Genomic DNA, 22870 nt, shown 5'->3' with positions numbered 1-22870 from the left:
CTCCAAAGGGAGTTCTGGCCATCACACTTAAAGGGACGGCACACCTTTTCAATGCCTTCCTTCCATAGGAAATAATGAAAGATAGGGGCACCTTTTGGGGGGGCTCATAGAATTGGACCCCCTGGTCCAATCTTTTTGAAACTTTGGAGGTATTTTGGAAAGAATCACTAGATGCTATACTGAAAATTTGGTGCCTCTACCCCAAAAAACAGGCCCCCCCCAAAGCCCCAGATACCTGCGGATCAATTCTCCATGATTTTCTATGGGAATAAATCTCCCTAGGGAATAATAGAGTTCCCAGCAGACATTTCCCTCCCCTCCCCCCGCTTTCTGACAACCCTGAAGCGGGGGGAGGGCCTCCAAACCGGGGGATCCCCTGCCCCCACCTGGGGATTGGCAACCCTAGATGGACAGATGGCTAGATAGGCAGATATACACATTTTAACTACCATAAGTCATTGTTCTCACTCTCAAAAGGAAAGAATTCTGCTTGTTAAGAACCTAGCTCGAAAGAGATCGGAGTCTAATAGTATGGGTGTGTTCACATTACACTAAATAATGCATTTTGCAAGTGGATTTTCGGTATTCTTACACAGTAAAAACCCAGTTGCAAAATACATTATATGGTGTAATGTGAATGCACGTAGTAAGTGGCATTTCATCAGCTTTAGCGTTCTTTCATCCAAAAGAAACCAAATCCAGGAATTTCTCATTGTTGGGAGGAGCGGGGTACATGCACCATATGCTCACATGCTGTACTTACAACACTGTGCTTTTTAACCCATGAAAGTTCTTCGTATGTTGCATTTTCCCTACAAGGCCAATTCAGGATTCTAAGAGTAGTGCTCCTGTGGCCCTTAAATCAAAGATGGTCCTATCAGCTCTCTGTTCATGACCCAGTTCTCCAAAAACACAATTATTTACCCAGTTAGAAGCACCTTAGGTTGCCAGGTTCAACTCAGGAAATACCTGAGGACTTTGGGGGTAGAGCTGGGAGACTTTGGGGGTGGTGGCTGGAAACTTTCCTATTCCCTAAAATAAATAAATAAATAAATAAATATACAGCAGTGCAGTTCCCTTGAATACAGTCTTCATTCCCTCCTCCTTTTTTTCTGACTCCAAAGGGTTCCTCAAGCTGCTGCAGTTCCACTAAATGAAAATGAACACATGCATACACTCACAAAGCAGCCAAAATGAACAGTTTGCAACCCCACACTTTTGGAATCTCACTGGGGCAATTTACTCAAGGGAGTTGCTGTATTTCAACCAACTTCTTCAAACTAACACAGGAAAATGAAACTACTGAACAGAGCAGTCTAGGTTCTGGTTAACTTTTTACTATTCATACAAATTATCAGATTCTGGTTAACTCTTTACTATCCATACAATTGACTTCTGAAATGAATGCCAAAGAAACAGAGGGACTGTGCTGGATTCCTCTCTCACACACTCACCAGGAAGAGTCACATGCTGGCTTCCTCTCTCACACATTCACTCTGCTCCCCTGCAGCTTTGTCCTGATGATATTTAAAGGCACACACACCTTCTAAAAAACAAGCAGTTCTTTGAAAACTTCTCCTAAGCCTGTGGAGATTTAAAGGCACATGGTGACTATTGGGGCGGGGCTTCTCCTGCCAGCTGTCTGGTGGTGGGGAGGATTCTGCAAAACTGAGGAATCCCCCACTGGGACCTGGGGACTGACAAGCTTAGAAACACTACACCATATGGTTCTTTGAAGTGGCCCAGAAAGCTGTGTTCTAGGCCCCTGTGGGTTTAGATGGATGCATAGTTATTCTCAGGGGTCGCATTCTAGAAAAATAGGTTGTGGAACTCATCTAGGGATTGTTATGCAGCTGCACCTACTATTCAGTGGACAAGGTGGGGAGGAGGAGGGGGAACTCTCAAAGAGGTTCAGGAGCTGCTCTCCTGTGAGCTCCTGCTGAATCCAAGGCCTAGTTATTCAGATCAAAATTATAAAACCTCAACAAGGTGCCAGCATAGTGTAGTAGTTAGAGGGTGTTAAACTAGTAACTTGTATTTGAATTGACCCGTTAATTAATTATATTAACCTGGATTTGAATCCCCAGCATACCATGGAAGCTTGTGATGATAAAATAAAGAAAATTTTATAAAGCATTTTGTATCTCCATTGTGAAAAAAGGAGGGGTAGAAATGAAGCAAATAAATAAGTTATAACAACATATACCCGGGGTTTCAGAACATGTGTTTAAGAAGGTGACCTTATAATCAGGGATCGTTTTGTAGAAAAAATAGGTGGTGGAGCTCATCCAGGGATTGTTATGCAGCTGCACCTCCTATTCAATGGAAAAGGAGGTGGAACTCTCAGAAGGAGGAGGAGGAACTCTCAGAAGGGTTCAGGAGCTGCGCTCCTGTGAGCTCCACTGAATCTGAGGCCTGCTCATAATCAATTGGTACCAGTAATTCTATTTTCTCGCAGCTGCAGGGCTATGGTGCATATCTAAAAAAACACCAAATGTAATACATTCTGAATTTATATATGTTGCATAGTAAATAACTGAAAGAAAAAGACTGTCTATTCTTCCTTGTTCTCATGGAATTCATTAACAATTTGAATTTTTTTTTTCCATATCTACAGTGTCTCTCCACTGATTTAACATATGACTAATGTTTAAGTAGCACAACTGATTTAATATTGTTTCCCTTATGACAGATATACAGCAAATGGCAGTTGATTGGCTTACGGGAAATTTTTACTTTGTGGATCGTATAAGCGACACAATCTTTGTGTGCAACTACAATGGAACGGTGTGTGTTACTCTGATTGACCTGGACCTTCATAATCCCATGTCAGTAGCAGTGGATCCAAGCTCAGGGTAAGGCTTTTAGTGGTATAAAACTGTTCTTTGATGCATGATGTGTATCTGCAAGCCGAGGATAAAGAAAAACTAGTTTACTATAAAACGATGCCTTTTCTAACTTTTGATATTTTCTCACTTGGCAAGAGTGCTACTGAAGTGTTTAATTTACCTTTAAATCTTTTGTAAATGGCCACCGATGTTTTTCTGTGATATTATAGTCCTAGAGTAGTCTGGCTGCTTCAATGATTTCCCTTTTTCAACAAATACGTCCTGCTTTACTTGCCACCAAATCCTGTTTTCGCTGGTAGAGAGATCTCACGATACTTGACGTATTTCCTGTGCTGACTGTGAGAGCTACAGTTCTATGACGATGGGGCTTTTTCTCAAAAACCGCAAGTAGACCAAACAATAATTTCCTTTCCACTTTTTAGCATTGTCCTTTAAATTTACAAAGTCCAAATTTTGCCCCTTCTCCTTCCAAGCTTTCAATATTTCGATTTCCCACCTTCTGATTTTATTTTGTTTGACTTTAATTAGTTCCGGAATGAAAGATAGCAATCAGTACCTTTTCTGTAGTTATCCAGATCAACACCGGTCTTGTGTAGCTTTAGAAGTTTAGTAGTATCAAAGAAGGTTGGGATTCTGCTGAGCTTATGTCAAATAAATGACTCTGGAAACTTCTGCAGATGATGAAAATGCAACTCATCTCCGGAGACCCTTCAAAGGAGCTCCCCCCACCCCCGGGACTCCCTTTTAGCCAAGGTAAATCTCCTCAAAGTTTCCTGTGCATGTCTTGGACTGATCTCTGTCTGAGAAAAGTAGGCAGTAGGCATTAGATTGCCTTCCACTACCCCGAACAGAAGTTCCAGCCTGCTCCCCTTCTGAGAAGCAGTTCAGCTCGGCATTTTCCAACCCCGGAAGTCCCCAGCCAGAAGCATCCTGATGCAAGAAAGGAGAGCCTTATGCGAGTGAGGCCTGCTTGGCTGGCTAGAGATCCAGCCAACCCAAGCAGGCCTCACTCGCTTGTGGTTCTCCTGGACCACCTTGCCCCCCAGTCAAAAGACCAGGAAGCCACTTGCTGCCCAAAATCACATAAGAAGTGGAGAAAAGGTGGTGTGGCCTCCTCTAAGGGTTAATGAGAGCTGCTGGGGGTGTGGCAAAGCCCCTGGTGACTGGCTGGCTGACCGCTCTCCTAATACTGATCCAGGAATTGTTATGCAGCTGCACCTACTATTCAAGGGACACGGTAGGTGGAGAGGAGGAGGGGGAACTGTCAAAAACTGATGAAAAGGAGAGGAAACTGTCAGAGCTATGCTCCTGTGAACTCCTACTGAATCTGAGGCCTGGTACTACTGGACTCTACTATTTTGTAGCAACAGACTAACACAGCTAACTCCTCTGGATCTGTGACTATGGAAGGAGGCTTATGTTTCTGAACAGCCGTATCCCTTTCCATGCCACATTAAACACTGGGGGTGATGTGACAAGACTGACTACTATCTATTTAATTGACTGAAACTTGATTTTAAATTTTACTTTAATGCTAATTTGTTTAATCTTTTTTCCCCATTTACTCCTGATGTGTTTTTTTTTGTTATTATGCTGCCAACTGGAATTTTGTGACCTGCCCTGTGCCTGTTTGTGAGAGAGGGCAGGATATAAGTCAATGAAAATAAAATAAAATTTAACCACCACCACCATCCCCCCCCCCCAAAAAAAAAGCCATTCCGCGGGGCACATAACAATCCTTGCCATGTCCAGTGTACCTCTTTGGACCTCAACCAACATATTAATGTTGATGTATCAGAATTCCACTGACTTTTGTAACTGAGGAAGAGAATGAATAAGATTAGTACCAGCCCTAGAATGCTGGTTGGTTGTATTCTAAAGCATCGTCATGTTGTGGTTTACCTTAATCATGATGCCTGTTGGGTGACTTTTTTTTACCAGTCACTGCATCTCAAGTTCATCTACTTCACAGGGTTGTTGTGAAGATAAAACAGCCTCACATTTGCTGCTCTAATCACCTTGGATGAATGATTGGATGCAAATAATAAGTAAATAGGCAGCTATGCGAGTTGGGCATCTTTGTTCCCCTCTGTCACTCACAGTCCACAGTGTTTCTGTGAGAACCTACAACATAAGACTAATGATACAAATGTTATTCTGATGAACTCCTATGACTTGCTTCATTTGTAATCCATCTCTGCAGTGGAATACCTTATATTCTAATTGTCCCCAATGGCTTCCATCTGCAGATTACTAAATCCATGGAGGCTAAACAGATTTTTAAGCAAACTCCTCAGGTTTGCAGAAAAATCTGAAATGTTTTTTAAAAACACAGGGAGAGGGTTAAATCCCCCTGAAAAAAAAAAAAGGGTTTTTTTTAAAATTAGTGTATTGGAGCTTGTGATCTGTTGCAGGTCCACTGACAGCTGTGGCACTGGCAATACAGCCAGGGGCCTTGCTAGGCAGCAGATGTTGGAGAGCTTGGGGGTCACACCAGGTGGCAACTGCTGGATACCTCAGGGGCTGCAGCAGTGACAAAGCAGCCCAGGACCTGTGCTGTACCTGGTGGTAGCTGCTTGAGAGCACAAGGGTTGCATCAGGCCTGAGGGGCAGCTGGAGAGCCTGGGGCTGCAGCAGTTACAAAGCAGCCCAGAGTTATGGCAGGCTGGGCAGTAGCTACTGGAGAGCCTGGAAGCCATGCTAGACCTGGTTATGGCTGCCACAAAGCCCAGGAGATCTGGCAGCAACAAAGCAGCCCAGGGACCATGCCAGGCTTTACAGTGGCTGCTGGATAGCCCAAGGACTGCCCCAGTCAGGTGAGAAAGTGTTGGGGGGAGATGGAAGTCCCCTGCAAGTCTCACAGTCCCCCATTAGTAAGGTTCTATTTGCTTCTGTGAAAGGGGAATCAGAAGAAAGTAACTTGCTATCCTGTCTTGCACATTGAATTTCTGTTCAGCTTTTATCTGCTATAGATAATATTGTTGACAACCACTATCTCTTGTTTATGGGAGCATTAAGAATCGGGGTGAATTGATATATGCATTAAGATGTAAAACTCCACAGAGGAGAGTCAGTTTTAAAGATTGTGTATCAGTGTTTTCATAATCAGTCAACATATCTCATTTATTCCACAAACAAATTTGAAAATGGAAGATAATATATACCGGGAAATTCTATTTCTTCATTTGATCTTCCCGATAAATAAGTGAGTAACCAATGTAACAAAAATCAAATCAAGGCAGGTCCATGTTGCAGGTAGTGCGTGTAGTAGTCTGGGTGTGGCTATTAGGGGTGTGCATTTGGTATATACCAAGCCAAATAAAAACCTGAATAATGTCTTATCGGTATTATTTGGGTATTTCTTAAGCCAAACCAGATTCTCTAATCTGATTTGGCTTCCTAGGGAGACCTGAATAAAGGCTGAAATTATTTGTCTTTTACTCTAGCACAGCTTGGAGGAGCCAAGTTATTTTGTGACAGCAGTGGCAGCACAAATGGTTGACTGAACTCAGGAATTTGAAGGGACCACACCCCTTTACATGGCTTTCCCCTTTCATTGGAAACCACTGAGGACGGGAGCTCCTTCTTTGGCGGCCCATAGAATAGGACCCCTCGTCCAATCTTTTTAAAACTTGGGGGGTTGAGGAGGGTCACTAGCAGGTATGCTGCAGATTTGATGCCTCTGCCTCAAAAAAAAAAAAAAACCCTTTGAGCCCCAGAAACCCCCAGATTGATTCTCTATTATAGCCTATGGGAAATGGTCCCCATAGACTATAATGGAGTCAAATAAATTTGGATTCCCGATTATTTCCCAAATTCTAATATTGGGATTCAGAAATATTGGGAAATACCAATATATTAGGGGTTCAATATACCTGAACCTGAAAACACACACCCACAAAAATGTACACCCTCTACTGGCTATTTCATTGTTGCATATTGTAGACATAGAAGTCAGTAGTGGTTGGTAGAACACATCTCTCAAAGCCATAAGCCTTTGCTCAATAAATAGGAAAATATTTACTGCAGAAACAGCTTGTCATCCATATGTGGACTTTTGTCACTCTTTACTTAATGCCTGATTGAATATTAAGATGAATCATCACAATGAGTTTAACTTTGACAAGAACAGCTTGCATGTAAACTTTGCAAACAAAGTCTTATAATATAATTCATGAATAAAAGCTGCATTTGTGCTCTCAACAGATGGTAAACTTGACTTGATCTGACTGGAATGATGTTTCCAGATAAATTAGTCAAAGAATGTGTATTTAAACTGATTGGTTTAGTAATTCTTTTAACAAAGGAGTAAGTGCCCCCCCCCCAAAAAAAATGGCCATACATCCTTTTCCACTTCTTACACAGCGCCTTTGGGTTTCAGTTGCTGAGATTCCTGGTCTAAAGATGGATGCTTTGTTCTCTCAAAGACTTTTGGAATAATATCTGCTCCTCTAGAATAGAACAAACCGGATTTCGTATGTAATTTCTATTTTATGGAAAACATCCTTTTTAAAAAAGAAGCACCTTATTTTGGGGGCTATGGGGGTAGGATTCAGAGCTCAGTCAAAGAAAACTTTGCTTTTTACATGAAAGCTGCCCCAATTTTCTATTTGGGCATATGTGTTAGTTCCCCCATACCACATGGTAAAGTGCTCTTGAAGCTGAGGTGATTTTCTAAAGTCTTACACATAGGGTTGCCAACCCCCAGGTGGGGGCAGGGGATCCCCCGGTTTGGAGGCCCTCCCCCCGCTTCAGGGTTGTCAGAAAGCGGGGGGAGGGGAGGGAAATGTCTGCTGGGAACTCTGTTATTCCCTATGGAGATTTATTCCATAGAAAATCATGGAGAATTGATCCACGGGTATCTGGGGCTCTGGGGGGGGGGCTGTTTTTGGGGTGGAGGCAAATTTTCAGTATAGCATCTAGTGCCTCTCCCCAAAATACCCACCAAGTTTCAAAAAGATTGGACCAGGGGGTCCAATTCTATGAGCCCCAAAAGAAGTTGCCCCTATCCATTATTTTCTATGGAAGGAAGGCATTGAAAAAGTGTGCTGTACCTTTAAATGTGATGGCTAGAACTCCCTTTGGAGTTCAATTATGCTTGTCACAGCCTTGATCTTGGCTCCATCCCCAAAGTCTCCTGGCTCCACCCCCAAAGTCCCCAGATATTTCTTGAATTGGACTTGGCAACCCCACTTACAGAGCAATCCTGAGGCGGCATAAATATCCTAATAGGGAGCTGACCCTACACTGGTATGACTTGGGTATATGTCAGTGTAAGGGGCATTTATGCCAGCAGAGGGCAAGAGTGAAGTCAAACTTTGACTTTGAGGGCAAGAGTGGAACTGTGTGGTGCACTTGTATCGTACAGCTGCACCACAACCACATGCAGTGGAGTGATGGCTTGAACCCTTGCATTGCAAGAAATGTAGGTGCACCAGGGGGCATGACACCAACCAGTCAGATTCCTAAGCACTTTCAGCATGTGAATGCCCCACAGAACAGGCACAAATATGATGCTGCAGCCCACTGACAGCCATGGTAACTCTCATTTCACTCCCCTGAATTCAACTGTGGCTATGCCTTTGGGAACTCAAGGAGCTCAGGATACCAACCAAGTGTGCACGCAATCAGCACACCCTCCACACAGTCCCTGCCCCTCCCTAAGTCCCAATGGTGGCCCACCCCACCCTATAAATGTCTGGATGTCTGCTGCCCCCAATGCTTTAAATGTTTTAAATGGTTTAATGTTTAAATTTAAATGCTCTATGTTTAACGCCTATTTATGTTAGATTCCTGTGTTGTAAGCCGCCCTGAGCCACTTGTTGGGAAGGGCGGGATAGAAGTCATAAAATAAATAAATAAATAAATGGTTCCAGAAGATTGCTCCAAAATTTCAGAGGTAGGGCTCATAGCATGGGATGCTGCCTGACAGCTCCCTGCCATACAGAATTAGAGTTAGTGCACGTGCACTTAAATGGCAGGCAAAACATAGACAGAACCACTGGGTGAGCACTCGGGAGAAGAGAACACTGGGAGAGCAATGTCCATGGCTGACCTCTTCCAAATTTCAAGCCCCAGAGGTACTACAGCTCATCTGCTGGAATCCCAAGGGTCATCCACACATGAACAGGTAAACAAGGAACCCTTCTCCAACTCCCTTCCTTTCCCCCTTGGGCAACAACACTGCCATCAAACTGCACTTGATATCATCTGTTGCTCCCGAACATGACAGCTGGGGGGGAGGCGCACACCAGGCAGTTCAGTGGGGTGGGGGCTGCTTGAGGCAGTTGTCAGGAAGGGGGTGAAGGTGGTGCCACCACACCAGGCTGTGTGTCCCACCTATTGACAACGCTCCCTGTGCGCAAAATGCACTGGTGGGTGGCAATATCCTCCAACCAGAGTGCCAAGTGCTCCTTGCTGATGACCAAACCCTTCCCTCATGGGTACAGAATGGCTTGTCACTGCTGACAGAGTGCATTTCTAGATACATTTATCAGCTGCAGTCCATGCAGCTGAATAGAGATGGTCAGAATACAGTCCCCTATGGAGGCCTGCTTGGCTCATCCGTATCCCAGCTGCCTTGGGGATTTTAGTCTGTGCAAATCAGGGGCTCAGATGGCACATAGCAGTGTCTACTGGACAACCATGGCTGCTAACAGCAGGTCCCTGGGCATGGTGCCTGCATCTGGCACAGCCCATATAGCCCACCCTTTCCCCCCTTTGGGTGGTAATCAAGCAGGAGCCACTGGAGAGCCATTGCAAGTGGTGGGAATCTTTGACAAGGGCCAGCAATTGATGGAGGGGCTTGCAGGATCCGTAATGGCAGCTACTGGGCACCTGGAGGGCCTCTTTACCTTTGCAAGGGATGGCTGTGAGTGTCAGAAGTGCATCTAGAGGCTCCTGATGGACCTCTCCAAGTCTCTTTGGGACCCCAAGCACCACCAGCACTCCCTGCTCCTCACCTGCTGAGCCTCCAGAGGAGGTTGCACATAGGTTGAATGCCCTTGATGGTATGGACAGGTATCTGGCTATCATGGATGGCAATGAGCAGGGGACACCCAGACATCTACATTCTTGTCCATCATCAGCCTGTGGTACCCTCTCTGCACTCTGTGTGCCACCAGCAAGGTTGGCTGGTGATGCCCCCCTCCCCACTGAAAGATGACTGGAGCTCATTATGGGAGCCGTCTCTTTAAGGGGGGGGGTCCTGGCAAGGGGTGCAGAAGGGCTCCTCTGACCCGCCTCTCTGCACCCCTTGCCAGGAATGGACACTTGGCTCTGCTTCCTTGATTCTTGGCTTCCATTGGTCCTGCCTGCCCTGTCTGTTATGCTGCCCCAAATCACAATAGTGCTAGCACAAAACACTGAGGCAGAATCCCCATGGATCCCATGGCGGCAGCTGACAGCAACACTGTTGAGCCATGTTCCACCCCCCCCCATTCAGCAACCATGTGACTATCCTTTTAGGGAGGCAACTGGCAGTGCCACAGCTGTGCCAACAGCTGCTGCCTCAGTGGTGGCACAGCTCAGGATTGCTCTCTTAGTGGTTTTAGTAGTTAGAGTACTGAGTTAGCGCAGGCTCAGACCTGCACTCGTCTACAAAACTCTCTGAGTGACCATGGGCCAAGCACGTAGCAAAACTACCTCCCAGGATTTTTGTCAGGACAAACCGGGGACAGGGGGTTATGAAGGAAGGCATTGACATAGGGTGATGGTTGAACTTAATAGTTAATAGCTTTGTGGTATGAGATGCAGCTTGTATGTCACATGTAGGTATGAACATAAAGATAAAAAATACTATAGTGATATGCACTCCTTGGTCTATAGTTTGATTTGTGAAATCCATTAATCTGTTTCCAATCTGCCTATTGGGTGCGGCTGGCTTTGGATCTAGCAGCAAAACCAAAACAAAAGGGACAACTACAGTGAATGTGGTCAGCCATGGTTGGCGGTGCATGCTATAAACTTGGCAGTTCAAGAACACTACTGTACACTATGAATAGTACACCTATAGGAGAAGAATAATCAGATAAATAAATAAAACAGTTTGTTGTAAGACACAAGGGTCTGCTGTTTGAAGCCGAAGAAACAAAAATCCCTCAGAATGTCCATGAGAGACAACTACAGTTGTCTTTTAACTGCTATTGCATTGGAACTACTCATTTTCTTTGAGTGGAAAGATGACTTGCATGCTTTTCCTTTTCGAATCTGCACACCATCCCTCCTCCTTCCTCAGGTTTCCTAATCTTTCAGGACCTGATTATCTGGGGTGCATGCGATGGATTCTATGCCGTGATTTCCCAGATCTAAGAATCCAAGCTGTTATGATTGGAATATCAGTACAAATCTCAAAATTGTGCAATGTTACTTCTTTAATTGCTACTTACATTTCAGTTTTCAGGGTTTTTTTTTTTTAATTTACCTTTTTATTATCTAAATATCAGGGTAAAATTTCTATTTGGGTGTATTGAATTATTGGGCCCTTACCTGTGTCATAATGAATAGTGGCTTTATTTATTTCTTTATTAGATTTTTAATAAAAAAATCCTTCGTAAGAGTGCATTGCAAGTGGAGCATGAAATAAATGGGGTATATAAATGTATGCATAACACTTTATTAAAGTTGTCTGCATTTATCAGCCTTGTATATAGAATTACAAATAGTTACACTTTTATATTTAGCTTGTTAAATTGGATGTTCCCATAAGGTATTATGTATGCACTCTTACAAGATATCTTCAGGCCTTAAAGTGTCCAAGCTCATCATCTTTATACAGTCATTGTAAAGCACATTTAAAAATATTTGCAGTGCTCATTAGAAAGCAATGCTATAAAAATGTATATTTGCCTTAGAGTTATTATTAAACAGTTCTTCTATTACAGTCATTGTGTCATTGGCTATCATAGGAGGCAGACCCAACAATAAAATGCCAGGGAGCAAGTCTGTGCAGAACTATGCCTGCCAACCTACAAGTAGGGTCTGGGGATGTCTTAGAATTACAACTGATTTCCAGACAACAGATATTAGTTCCCCTGGAGGAAATGGCTACTTTGGAAGGTGATATTATGGAAGGTAATATCTCTGATATTATGCCCCTCTCCCAAACCTCACTTTCCCAGGCTCTACTGCCCCCCCCCCCCCCAATCTTTAGGAATTTTTCAACCTGGAGTTGGCGACTATGATGCCCCCATCCACTTTTCTTCCTCAGAGGCAAGATTTCACCTCCATTTTTCTTTCCCTTTATTAACTGAGCCACCCAAGTAATGTGTTTTCTTTTTTGCTGAGAAACTCTGGCTTCACCACCCTGTCACAGTATAGTATTTTGGCTGTGGAACCTAAGGAAAGGATCAGGAGCCTTTTTAGCTCAAACAATTTAAATGGCACTCAAGGCATTTTGAAATTCAAAAATAAAATATTTTATTTATTATAGAGGGGAAAGGTCAAGAAAATCAGGGGTTGAAAATTTCTGTGGAAGTTCAGTATAAGCACAGAGTTTAGTTCTTATATTTCAGACAAATGAGAGTTTCTTAAGTTATTCAGAGTTACTTAGCAGGAACTCCTTTGCATATTAGGCCACACACCCCTGATGTAGTCAATCCTCCAAGAGCTTACAGGCTCTTAGTATTGTAAGCCTATTGTAAGCTCGTGGAGGATTGGCTACATCAGGGGTGTGTGGCCTAATATGCAAAGGAGTTCCTGCTACAAAAAAAGCCCTGACTCTAGTAGTATTTGTTCAACATTCCTGGCAGAAATCCAGTCATTTTAAATGAAGATATTTCATTTAGAAATCCAGTCTTTTTAAATGAAAAAATCCAGTCTTTTAAAATGAAGATATTTCATTTTCAGATCTTCAGCAAGCATATACTGGGATAAATGCCAACCCCCTCCCCCCATACCCTGATACAAACACACATACATACACACTTTGGTCACAACGTGAAGAATTTGTACTATGTCAGCTGTTGCCAAACTAATGTATGCTTGTTTGATTTAATCTGCACAATCAATCAGGTATTCATTCTGAAGTCTGGTTGGGCAGAAGTCCCACCAAGCTTTACTCACTTTCTAAAACATTTGATGGGCACCAAGAAATGTGTTGGCAGGTGCTGTGGTGCCCATGGGTGCTACATTGGGAACCCCAGCTCCACAGAGAAGAGATGGGTAGTTTAAGAGCCCTTTGAACAAAGCAGGATTTATGTATGAGTAAAGATGTTTAGAATGACACTGTTAGCATATTCACAGCCTGTAATCTAAGTCACCCAGCCCTGATGAAGGCAGAAGAGAAAGATAGGAGGTGGTGCACAGTGCATATTGTAGTCATGTGGTTGCTTTGGTTGATGGTAATTGTGAACTTGGTTGTCTGTGAGCCAAAGAGTAACTAACCACTGGGTTAATATCCATGAGTAACTGTAACACATAAAGAAAACTCTTGGAAACCTTAATGTTTTCTGGTCCTTATCCAAGCCTAAGAAATATAAACTGTGAAACCCATCTCAGTTTTGATGAGCTAAATATATGAAATAATTTGGATTTGCACACTGCAATCAAATATTTATTAGATTTGGGGAGAGGGTAATCTGATGAAAGTAATCCCTTAAGTAATTTTTTTTGCCCTACATTCATATATAAGAAAGGTAATCTAATAGTGCTTCTAGAAAAAAAAATCAAAAAGTGATTTCTTCTTCAAAAGTTACAAAAGAATGGTTAACAGAAAAATAAATTGGGAACAATTACTTAACCACTTAAGCTTTATGCAGCATCCTAATTTATCTTCTATTCCAATTATGTCAAGTAAAGAAGAATAGACAGAAAAGTGTAATGTAGAGATCTGTGTTATGCACCATTTACCAAGGGGAAAATGAAATGGCAGCAATCTATTATGAGAACTTTTTTCTTCAGATTTTCAGCAAGCATATACCGGGATAAATGCCAACCCCACTCCCCTCCTCCTGGTGCCCTGATAGAAAATAAATTAACAATCAGGATCATATGGTGACCAAAATCTGTGCTTTACAATAATATATTGCTTCTGAATGAGATTTTTAAGTGTTCTTTCTGTCAACTAGGGACCCTTCTTTTTCTGGGAAAATGTACAAATTAGATCTATCACCAATTTTTTCCATCTTACAAATTATCATTACTCTTACATTTCTGTTACTATTTGTCACTTCTCATAAGTAAATGTTTTATCTGTTTGAATATATTCCTGTTCTGCAGAAAAGAACTGTGAACCAGTAGAACAGTCATGATTTAGATGATTTTAAAAAATTAATAAATTATTTTTAAAAACTTTAATAATGGAAAAAATCACATAGACCTTTTCCAGGTAAAGTTTTACTCAAAAATAAAGAGACTTGCTAGGATTATGTTGAGAGAATCTTGTTGATAAGAAGAAATAGTAGGAAATACTGATGTATTCTGTGTTATGTCTTTATTGCCTTTGTGCTGTATCCAGTGAAGTCAGATTTCCAAAAAGAAAGAAAAGGAAAGAAAAAGAAAAGAAATGAATTGGGAAATTCTCCAGGAAATAGTTTCAGTATCATAAATATAGTACAGTAGGACTCAATGTGTTTATTTTGACTTTTTAAAAGTATCTGTTTTAATTTTATCCCCAGTAGCAACAAATACTGAAATAGGTTATTAGAAAAACAAATGAATCAAGTATAGTTTACATGTTAAACCCATTTTACAGCATTTACTGTCCTCCCACACAGGTCACTGGAGTACCTTAGTTTTTCAGTTGCTCCCAATGGCATCATTTGTATTGCTTGTTAATTTCATATAGTGTTGTCACTGTATTTCTTCCACCATTGTTTCAAAAAATTAATATCAGTGAATGCCAGTGCTAATTAATATATTTGGCACTTACAAAGTTGCAACTGATTTTTTTTCAGGTGATTAGCCCCCTTGAATTCCTGAGAGCAACTATATGATCTATAGCAGGGGTGGCCAATGGCAGTTCTCCAGATGTTTTTTGCCTACAACTCCCATCAGCCCCAGCCATTGGCCATGCTGGCTGGGAGTGATGGGAGTTATAGGCAAAAAACATCGGGAGAGCTACCATTGGCCACCCCTGATATAGAGTTTTAAAGGGGAGGAGAATAAAACCACTGTGTGCAGGGGTCATATTGTAGAAAAATAGGTGCCAGAGCTCATTAGCAGAACTCATTAGCATATGCCACGCCCCCCAGTCAAAAGCAAAATGATTCAAGAAAGGAGAGCCCCAGGCAAGTGAGGCCTGCTTGGGCTGGCTAGAAATCCAGCCAGCCCAAGCTTGCCTGGTGCTCTTCTGGGCCGCCCGTCTCCCTCCAGTCAAACAGCCAGCAAGCCACCCGCTGCCCAAAATCACATAAGAAGTGGAGAAAGGGTGGAGCGGGCTTCTGCAGGGGTTAATGAGGGCTGCTGGGGATGTTGCAAAGTCCCTGGTGGCCGGCTGGCTGCCTACTCTCCTAATCCATGGATTGTTATGCAGCTGCACCTACTATTAAATGGACAAGGTAGGTGACGAGGAAGAGGGAAACCATCAGAAAGGTTCAGGAGCTGTGCTCCTGTGAGCTCCTGCTGAATCTGAGGCCTGACACTGTGTGTGTGTTTGTATGTGAGTATGTACTCCAGGTAAATGAATAAATTATGATAAATCAGCTCTACATGATTAAAAACTAAAGTTAAAATGTGTCCCACTCACAAGAATCTTTAGAAACAGAAAATTTCCCATGGAAAATGTGAGAACTCACTCCCCATCTCTGGCTGTATCTACCAATTTCTAACTGCCTGCATTAGAAGCAAGTGCAGAGTCAGTGATAACTGATTTGTGAGTGGTTGAAGCATAGCTATCTCAGATGATGTCCCATACCTATGCCAATCTCCCAGTAGCTTCAATAGTAGATCTTATTTACATAAGTTTAGTATATTTCTATTTACCTTCACTGTACTCTTTGTTCTGGTATTTCCCAGGATTTAAATGAAAGAACTAGCACTGGATTGTGCATGGAAACAGATGGGCTGTCGGTGCGACAGTGCTGCCACAGTCAACATCACATTGTGTATGGTACAAGTATGTCACTTCCCATGTCAAGCTAGTATCTCAGGTTCTATCTCTGCCAGAAGAACCAAATAATTATGGCACATCTGTTTTGATCAGTGCCAGTCATGTCTTTGCCTTCGGTGATAATATATATTTCAGCCAAGAGCCTGGCCCCTGAGCCAATCACAAAAGTAGCTCACATAGTACAGAAAAGTTAGGAACTGCTACATACTTAGAAGGCTTCTGGCATATATAGAAAAATATAGTTTTGTAAATAAGCAAAAAAAAAAAAACCCCACGAAGTTATAAATGGTCTAGTTATAAATGAATGATCTACATATAAATGAATATGATCCAGTAAGAATACAACATTAAGGACAACCAAACACTAGTTAAAGCCCTTGTAAATTTGGACAATATGGAAAGAACAAAATTTGGGGGATGATGTAGGATTTCCAACTTGTTCAGCTGTCCTTCATGTTTACTACTGGATTTATTTATTTATTTATTCGGGATTTGTATCCCGCCCTTCCCAGGAGTGGCTCAGGGCGGCTTCCAACAATAACAATTTAACAATTTAAATATAAACAATTAAATACTTCACATTTAAACATTAAAACCAATACATTTCAATTCATAAAAACAATGCAGCTTAAAACCAATAACATATCATTTTATATAAACAGATGGCAGGCCAGTTACGTCAAGTTCCATCCCGGCTAGGTGTAAGCTAGCCGGAAGAGGGTCGTCTTACAGTGTACTGACACAGTGTACTGGTAATTCCCTAAGTATAACTGTAAAATAACTAAAAATTCCCTAAGTATAACTGTAAAATAACTAAAAAAAAACAGGGGTGGGGATCCAAATTCTACTTCACAAGAACTATATTCTGGGAGTATGGGATTTTGATAGCTGTTAAGTTGGTTAAAGGGACAAGGGGGGGATTAGCGAGTCGAAACCCCCAAGAGCCGACAGCATTCTCAAGGTGGAAATCTGTCTTTTTTTTTGGTGGGGGCGTATGTATGTGGAGGTGCATGCCTGGAAGTGCATTATTTAGTGTGTGTGGGCTTCCCAATCCCCAGGTCCCAGCGGGGGATCCCCTGGTTTTACAGGCTTCCCCCCTCCCCCAGCCAGCTGGCCAGCGGGGGAAGCTCCACCCCCACAGCCATTATGCACCTCCAGGAACGATTCCCATAGGGAATGATGGGGAATTGATCCGCGAGTGTCAGGGGCTCTGGGGGGGCTGTTTTTTGAGGTAGAGGTGCCAAATTTTCTGTATAGCATATAGTGCCTCTATCCAAAATACCTCCCAAGTTTCAAAAGGATTGGACCAGGGGGTCCAATTCTATGAGCCCCAAAAGAAGGTGCCCCTATCCTTCATTATTTCCTATGGAAGGAAGGAATTTAAAAGGTGTGCAGTCCCTTTAAATGTGATGGCCAGAACTCTCTTGGAGTTCATTTATGCTTGTCACAGCCTTGCTCCTGGCTCCACCCCCAAAGTCTCCTGGCTCCACCCCCAAAGTCCCCAGATATTTCTTGAATTGGACTTGGAAACCCTAAGTGTGTGTGATCGCAGCCCCTACTTCCTGACCTTGGTAGACCTTGGAGGCCTCCCATCTAAGCACTCGCCAGGGTTGGCCCTACTTAGCTTCCAAGATCTGCAAGATCAGACTTGCCTGGGCTATCCGGGTCAGGGTGAAATTTGGCTTTTCCATGCTTAGCTTTAGTAAGTCTTAGAGTTATTTTACATATAATATAATTTTCTCCAGATCTGAATGGGGTGAAATGATGGATTTTACTAATTGTTTTGAATGATGCAATGTCTGAGAGGCTAAAACAAACAAAATCTTTAAAATGAGTAGTGTAGTGGTAATGATATATATACACACACACACACGTGTGTGTGTGTGTGTGTGTATATATGTGTGTGTGTGTATGTTTATTATTTATTTATTTTATTCGATTTATATCCCGCCCTACCCCACCGAGGTATGTATGTATGTATGTATACATACACATATACAACAATAAGAGAATTTGGGGAGAGCAGTTAAACTTGTGGGGAGTACAATATGGTGTTTAGATGGAGGCCAGAGTGAAACTGTTAGATTAGAATGAGGAGGGAGATCTTGACAATAAAAATGACAACATTTAGATGTGGAAGGTGGCTGTTATACTCTGACAAGGTCAGTATGAAATAACATTATAAATAGAAACAAAAATGAAGCCTGATGTTTGGGGCCCGTTTGGATTTAGTTCCACATTAGGTCACAAATGTAGTTTATTTCTGTTTGTAAGGTGTGTCAATAGGGTTGCCAAGTCCAATTCAAGAAATATCTGGGGATTTTGGGGGTGGAGCCAGGAGACATTGGGGTGGAGCCAGCAGCAAGGGCATGATAAGCATATTTGAACTCCAAAGGAAGTTCTTGCCATCATATTTAAAGGAACTGCATACCTTTTAAATGCCTTCCCTCCTTAGGAAATAATGAAAGATAGGGGCACCCTCTTTTGGGGTCGTAGAATTGGACCCCCTGGTCCAATCATTTTGAAACTTGGATGGTATTTTGGGAAGAGGCACTGGATGCTATGATACAAATTTGGTGCCTCTATCTCAGAAAACAGCCCCCCAGAGCCCTGATACCCACAGATCAATTATCCATTATTCTATGGGAATCGATCTTCATAGGGCATAATGGAGTGGCCAGCAGACATTCCCCCCACTTCTGCTTTCTGATGACCCTGAAGTGGGGGAAGGGCCTCCAAATCAGGGGATCCCCTGTCCCTACCTGGGGATTGGCAACCCTAAGCTCAGAAGGCAAGTTCACCCAGTAACTCTGCTTACAACAGCAGCCTTAATTCAGCATGCCTACTTCAAAGAGCGCTCCCAAATCAGCGTGCACAAGGTTGGAGCAGCTCTCTTCAGCAGGAAACAGAGGCACTGCGATCTTTCTTGCGCCTAGTAGGGAGTAAGCTCAGCTGAAACACTGGGATTGCTTCCAAGTAAATGTGCAAAAAGAAGAAGATTATGAAGAAGTGGGATGACAGAAGCCTGTGGAATGCAAAGCAGCTGCAAAATGATCCCAGCAGGTTCTCTGTGTAAATGCCGGGATTGGGAAGTGAAAGAGGAGCCAGAAAGCCGAGGGGGGGGGGGGGGGCGGCAATCATACAAGGGCTAGGCAGTATGCAGTTAATTTACCACTCCCCCCCTGCCCTGCTCCAGGAGGCCCTCCTACCTTTGTGTGCGTGACTGCAACCAAAGTTCCCTTCAGAAGATTAGACTTGAAAGCTGTTTATAACCCTAAAAATCTTGGTGGTCTCTGAAGGTGTTCCTGGACTCGGCTTGGCTCTTCTCGTGCAGAGGAACTGAGCTCTCCACCTTAAGCAACTGCTCACAACGGAATCGCTCCCAGACGCCATACCCCCTACCCCGCTTCTAGTTTTTTAGAAAACGGGAGAGAAGGGGGCTAAACCTGGGGTCCCCCGCCAGGGGGGGGTTTGGCAAGCTTATGTGTCAAGTAGGCCTGAGGCTAACCCTGTGAGCTCTGAGCACCAGTGTGCACAAGAACCAGACTATTGTTTATAAAATAATAACTTTATTCAAAATATATTAATAAGGAAAATGTATTGCCAACACATTACTCAGAAATCATACAGAACAGAAAATAACAAAACTAGCTTCAACTACCAACACTGTCCAGAGTTGTGTTAGGTGGCACCAACCTTAGTTTCAACAGGAAGGCCACCAGTTAACATTGTCTGTGTCTCTAGCAATTGCAGGTCACAGGCTGAATCCAGACTGGCAGTTTTAGCCGGCATAGGGATGGGACCCAGGCAGATAAAAAAGTGTGTCCACTTTGGAAGCAGTGTCCCCTCTAAGCTAAGTTAGTGTGAGCTAGTGTAGCAGGAAAATAATGGAGCCGCACACATTACTGGTATGAAGCGAGGTTTTTTACTTCTGGTACCAAAAGCAGGGTCCAGCTGAGCAGCATAGCTCCAAAATACTGAACTTCCCCCCCACCCCCAATCCTCAGACTGTCTTTTTAAGCACAAAGCAAGCTTAGCAGGCAGGCTCACAAGTTTATTTGATTCAACATTTCCCACCCCCATGCAACTCCTTCTAGTACTTTTCCATTCCTCCTGTCTCCTTCCTTTATCAGCTCCAGCAAGAAGCTTCTCAATGAGGCTTATCCCAATACACATCTGTGAACACACACCCACTGAAGGCTGTCTGTGCTTCTAACAAACACTGCATCAGACACCCTCATTTTGAAGGCAGAAGCATGCTTTCATTCATTATTATAGGGGTATTCATTAATTATTCAGGGGTCCCCCTTCACTAGCTCAAAGTTTTTTGGTCTCTGGCTCACACATTTTTGTTTTAACTCAGGAGAAATGGCCCCAGAGCAAACTAATTTAAGCAGTAGCTCACAGCTTTCGTGCCAGTAGCTCACAAAGTAGAATTTTTGCTCACAAGACTCCACAGCTAAGTGGGAGTATTGTTTGAAGTGGTAGCAAATTAGAGGAGTGCCTCCGAGGCACCTTTCCTGGCCATTTGTGCCGGCTTACTTCTGGGTCGGCACGCTGCCATCCCAAGCCAGCAGTCTGGACCCTGCCATAATCTGGGTCTATAGTCAATAATGACATCAGCTTCTCTTTTCAATGGCCACAGTTCAATTACATTTTCTGGCCCAGCAAGGTGATGATGATATCCAATCAGAACTTGTCTCTCCCTTGAGCATCCCACCTCACCTTCATATTTCTCCTCCTACTGGTTCCCTATTTTAGAGTACTTACTGAATCATCATGAATGCCCTAATATAGTCAATATGAACTTATGGTTACTTTTTCAATTGTGATTTTTGTACATCTTGATTTTAGTTTATGTTAAAGTTACCCTTCATTATGAAATTGGTATGCTCTATCTTTGACTGAACAATGACAATTTTTGCTATGTAATTTTACATACTATTATTTGATTTCAATTGTTGATGTTGTTATGCTACACTATTTAAAATCTGATTTTGTGTTGGTGTATGGGTCTTTTTTTTTTTATAAAATTCAATGAAATATTAATTCACAAAAAAAGAACTTGTCTCCAAGAGAAACCTCTAGAAGATTACTTCATACTCTTGACCCCCTCCCCCCATCACAGTTCTTAAGTTCCCTTGAGAAACCAATTACCAGGCTTCCATCATTGGCCTTAAAGATGATATGAGATACGTAAGAATATATTGAGAAAATTTCCAGTGTAACTTAATTAAATCGGGGGGGGGGGGGGAGGAGGATACCTAGAAACACTATTACCATAAAAATTGGAAAAAACTAATATAGTTTGCTTGTTAAAAGATTTTATCAGAATTCCATTCAAATTACATTCCCTTTCAAGCCCATGGTAAAAGGGCGATTGGAAACACTGTATTGGATATATAGTAGGTATATAAAAATACACTGTCATATTTACCAACACTTATAACTATATGCACAATTTCATACAATAACAATTGTGACTAATAATAATCTTATGTACTTTTCCCATTCACAGATCACAACTTCAAGGAATGTCACTTATTTAAAGGGGCCGCTCCATAAATCACATTCCTAGTGTAGACCATACATTCACAAAATAGGGCCACCTCCCTGTGATTCCCAGCTATGTAAACAAAGATATGCACAAGTTCATACTGGAATGAAGGCCATTTTGTGTGGGATAACAATACCTGGTCCCCTTGTCTGATGAAGTGTGCTTAGAGAGCACACAAAAGCTTACGTTCTCAATAAAACTTGCTTGGTCTTAAAGCTGCACCTTGACTCCTGCTTTGTTAAACTGCTTCAGACCAACACGGCTGCCCTCTTGGATCTATTTTGTGTGGGACTTCTTCAAAGCTGTCTCTTTCTGTTCTTATGTGGAACCCAATCTTTCAAGTAATAAACACCTGTTATGCGGCCACTTCTTGCTTTTTCTTCTTCAAGGATAAATCTGCTCCATAAGGCAGTGGCTCCATAACAGGTGTTAATTACTTGAGAGAAATTAGTTGTATCTTCTTCCCTTCTTCTTGGATAATTTGCCAAGACTTAGTTTATATCTTGTGAATTTATCTTATCTTTGTAAATTAGGCAATCATCGTTTTTCCTCTCATATTTGTTGTAATATGCATTTATTTATTTTTATTTGTTTGTTTGTTTGTTCAGACTTTTACTTCACACTCTCCATGAGTGGACTGAGGGCAGATCATAACAAAAACTAAATGATAATATATACATTACAAATACAGTATACAATTAACATAGATAAAATCATTAAAAGTGGATTAAAGTGGGTAGCAGCACATTATATAAAGACCTCTTTGGGCCACAAAGGTGGAATCAGGTAGACATCTCAGTTAGATGGGAATTGCAGCAGGGAGGTTGATGCCCTCCGCTTCACCCAAAGGTCTGGAGGAACAGATAACAATGCTATCTTTAGTTTATTACTTTTATCAGAATGCTGCAGCTTAGTCTTCTTCCTTCTCTGGCATTTTTAAATCTTTCTTTTCTTCTTTAGATTTTTCACTCTTTTGGTGTGTCCCCCATTGATAATACTTCTGCCAGTTGTTTAGCTTGTTCAACTGCTGAGATTAGTCTTCTGCCTTGGGTAATTAAACTTCTAAGGCAACTGGGGATTCTCCAGCAATCTCTCTCTCTTTCTCTTTTGTAAAAGTTGCTGGGATTCAGATGAGCCAAGCTTTACGAAATCAAAATATTTTCTTTTATTCGAGACTGTTTTGGGTAACTCTTTAAAAAATATGGACTTCTTTATCTGCAACTTTAAGAAGTGTATCTTTGTTTAAGAAATAGAAGTAGAAGAAGATATTGAATTTATATTCTGCCCTTCACTCTGAATCTCAGTCTCAGAGCAGCTCACAATTTCCTTTACCTTACTCCCCCACAACAAACACCCTGTGAGGTAGATGGGGCTGAGAGAGCTCTCACAGAAGCTGCCCTTTCAAGGGCAGCTCTG

General features: G+C 42.3%; 1 protein-coding gene across 1 annotated transcript in view; it reads left to right on the top strand.

Moving 5' to 3' along the window:
* Positions 1–22870, top strand: part of LRP1B (LDL receptor related protein 1B) — a 1229602-nt gene that overhangs the window by 510321 nt on the left and 696411 nt on the right. Inside the window, exon 7 of the mRNA XM_060257450.1 lies at positions 2693–2855. Within this exon, the coding sequence (XP_060113433.1) occupies positions 2693–2855 (163 nt within the window). The remainder of the gene's footprint in view (positions 1–2692; positions 2856–22870) is intronic.

The sequence above is a fragment of the Heteronotia binoei genome, chromosome 16, assembly GCF_032191835.1.
Source record: "Heteronotia binoei isolate CCM8104 ecotype False Entrance Well chromosome 16, APGP_CSIRO_Hbin_v1, whole genome shotgun sequence".
Lineage (NCBI taxonomy): Eukaryota > Metazoa > Chordata > Lepidosauria > Squamata > Gekkonidae > Heteronotia > Heteronotia binoei.
Note: the sequence above shows the minus strand (reverse complement) of the source record. Positions and strands in the feature narration are given on the sequence as shown.